The 1978-nt window shown below is 47.1% G+C and overlaps 1 protein-coding gene across 1 annotated transcript; it reads right to left on the bottom strand.

Moving 5' to 3' along the window:
- Window positions 1-474: 474 nt before the first annotated feature.
- Window positions 475-1978, bottom strand: CCL20 (chemokine (C-C motif) ligand 20). The gene is made up of 4 exons (XM_009877846.1): window positions 1897-1978; window positions 1612-1726; window positions 771-848; window positions 475-502 (listed from the first exon to the last, which is right to left on the bottom strand). The coding sequence occupies exons 1-4, from the start codon at window positions 1976-1978 to the stop codon at window positions 475-477; spliced, it is 303 nt and encodes a 100-aa protein (XP_009876148.1).

Below are 1978 nucleotides of genomic sequence, written 5' to 3'. Positions count from 1 at the left end.
ATTTTAAAACTCCAATTTCCATTTTTTCCACAAGCAGACTTTCTTTAACAATAGTTTGAGATACTAACTACAGTTAAAAGGAAATATTTTGGCACAAAGCTGTGCCAGAGGAGTAACAGAATAAACAGAATAAATAACCCGCTTTACACATACTGAAGAAAACAAAACCAACATGCAATAAACTCAGTAAAACTCATGCTCTGTACAACAGCTTAGGGTAGTCCTTACTAAATAGCAATCCTGTCATATTAGTGACATACACATATTAGTAAAAGTAGAAACTTTAACAAAATGCTTAATTCAAGCAAACTAGTGATGCAATATGAATCAACTCGGGTTGTTCAACGGTTCCAAAGAAGCCAGAGACAGTGGTGAGTAAGCACACAACAGTGTACAGGGTGCCGACCTCAGCCGAGACGTTGAACCTCATGGTTCCTCAGCCGTGTCTGCTTCAGTTCCCTGCTGGAAACCACGTCATGTGGACATCTTCTTGAGCTTCTGGCTGTTAATGGAGGGAGAGAACATGCGTCAAGAGTGGCCTCAGCCGTGTTCCTCACTCCCGGATGCGGCACCTCCAGAGAGAATAGCTCAAGTAGAAAAAGGGACAGGAGACAGGACTGTCCCCGAGAGGACTCATCTCTGACAGAGACTGAAAGACACCCCTGTTGAGCATCGCCATGGCAAGTGGCTTGCGGGACGTGTAAGAAATGGGCTTTCATACGTGCTCTGTTCTCATCAGCCTAGCAGTATTCAGGTTTTTAGATTCCTACCTCAGGAAAAGAAGATGCTTCTTCACCCAGGCTTCCCTAGGATTTACACAGGCGTGCAGCCCACTGCGGGTGTGGAATCTGGAAAAGAAATAACAATAAAGAGATCAGGAAATCATAAGAAATCCCTGTAAGTATATACTGTGAAGATGCATTTGGTCAAAAATGTGCATCATCATTACTTTGTATAACAAACAATAGCAGCTGGTTTTGTAAATGCCAGTTAGATATGGGATGCTCCACAATCCCTCCAGTATTATATGAACAACAAAACTCCACCACCTAATGAAATTTAATTGCAACAGCTGCCTCAACCTCAGGGATCATTTTTTGCTCAGTAAAGTTGTGCTCAGTTTATTGGAACTACTGAGACAAAAAACTTTACTGGGTGCCAAGAATCATTGGTGAGACTAAGAATAGTTGCTGTCAAGCTACGGTGGCAAATCGACATTTAGAAGGGCTAAAACCTTGTGGGGGAAAAAACCCAAACAGTCCAATCTCTGTGTATTAAGAAAACTTACTGCTTATTGTGACACGTAAGAGGTTTTGGCAGGGGAACCACCTGTGCTGGCTAGTGGCCCTCAGATGGTCTGTGTGCGCACGGCGGATTCCCAAACAGCCCGACTTGTTATTTACACGGGGCTGCCGTCCTCTGAGTTAGTGGTCCCTGTCGGCTAGAGGCTGTATTTTGTTAATAGGAATTATATACAATTCAGCCAGCTAACGTTTTGAAAAAGCAAGAAAAGTCATGCTGGCGATGTTCAAATTGTTGTTTCTGCCCAAACAGCCATCTTAAGGTTAATACATGTCAGAAAACAACAGATGCTCTCAAAGGGTAACTCACATGATCGCATGGATGTCGCAGACTTCGCTGGAGAGCTGCTCAGAGTAACCCTTCAGGGCCCAGCGGGGCAAGCGCACCTTGGTGTAGGACAGGCAGCAGTCCTGGTTGCTCTGTGCTGCAGCGAAGGCAGAGGACACGTTGGGAGCTGCTCGGGGGCTCGCCGATCAGCCCCCTGCCCGCCCAGCTCCCCGCCAGCATGAGAGCAGGACAGCCAGTGTCCCTTGCTGCGCCGGTTCCCACCCCTCTCGCCCTCCTGGTGTGCCCCACCTGCCCATTCACCCTTACCTTCGCCAGTGCCGCAGAGGACCAGCACCAGGAGCCCCACCAGCGAAACCAGGAGCACACCGTGGCTGCTAAAGCTTGCCAT

The sequence above is a fragment of the Apaloderma vittatum genome, unplaced genomic scaffold, assembly GCF_000703405.1.
Source record: "Apaloderma vittatum isolate BGI_N311 unplaced genomic scaffold, ASM70340v1 scaffold36201, whole genome shotgun sequence".
NCBI lineage: Eukaryota > Metazoa > Chordata > Aves > Trogoniformes > Trogonidae > Apaloderma > Apaloderma vittatum.
Note: the sequence above shows the minus strand (reverse complement) of the source record. Positions and strands in the feature narration are given on the sequence as shown.

Excerpts from the sequence above, each read along its gene's own strand:
- CCL20 (XM_009877846.1), bottom strand. The coding sequence starts at position 1,978 with ATGGCAAGCTTTAGCAGCCACGGTGTGCTCCTGGTTTCGCTGGTGGGG. Across the intron at positions 1,727-1,896 it reads CCTCTGCGGCACTGGCGAAG|CACAGAGCAACCAGGACTGC; the intron begins GTAAGGGTGAAT and ends CCTTCGCTGCAG. Across the intron at positions 849-1,611 it reads TGCGACATCCATGCGATCAT|ATTCCACACCCGCAGTGGGC; the intron begins GTGAGTTACCCT and ends TTTCTTTTCCAG.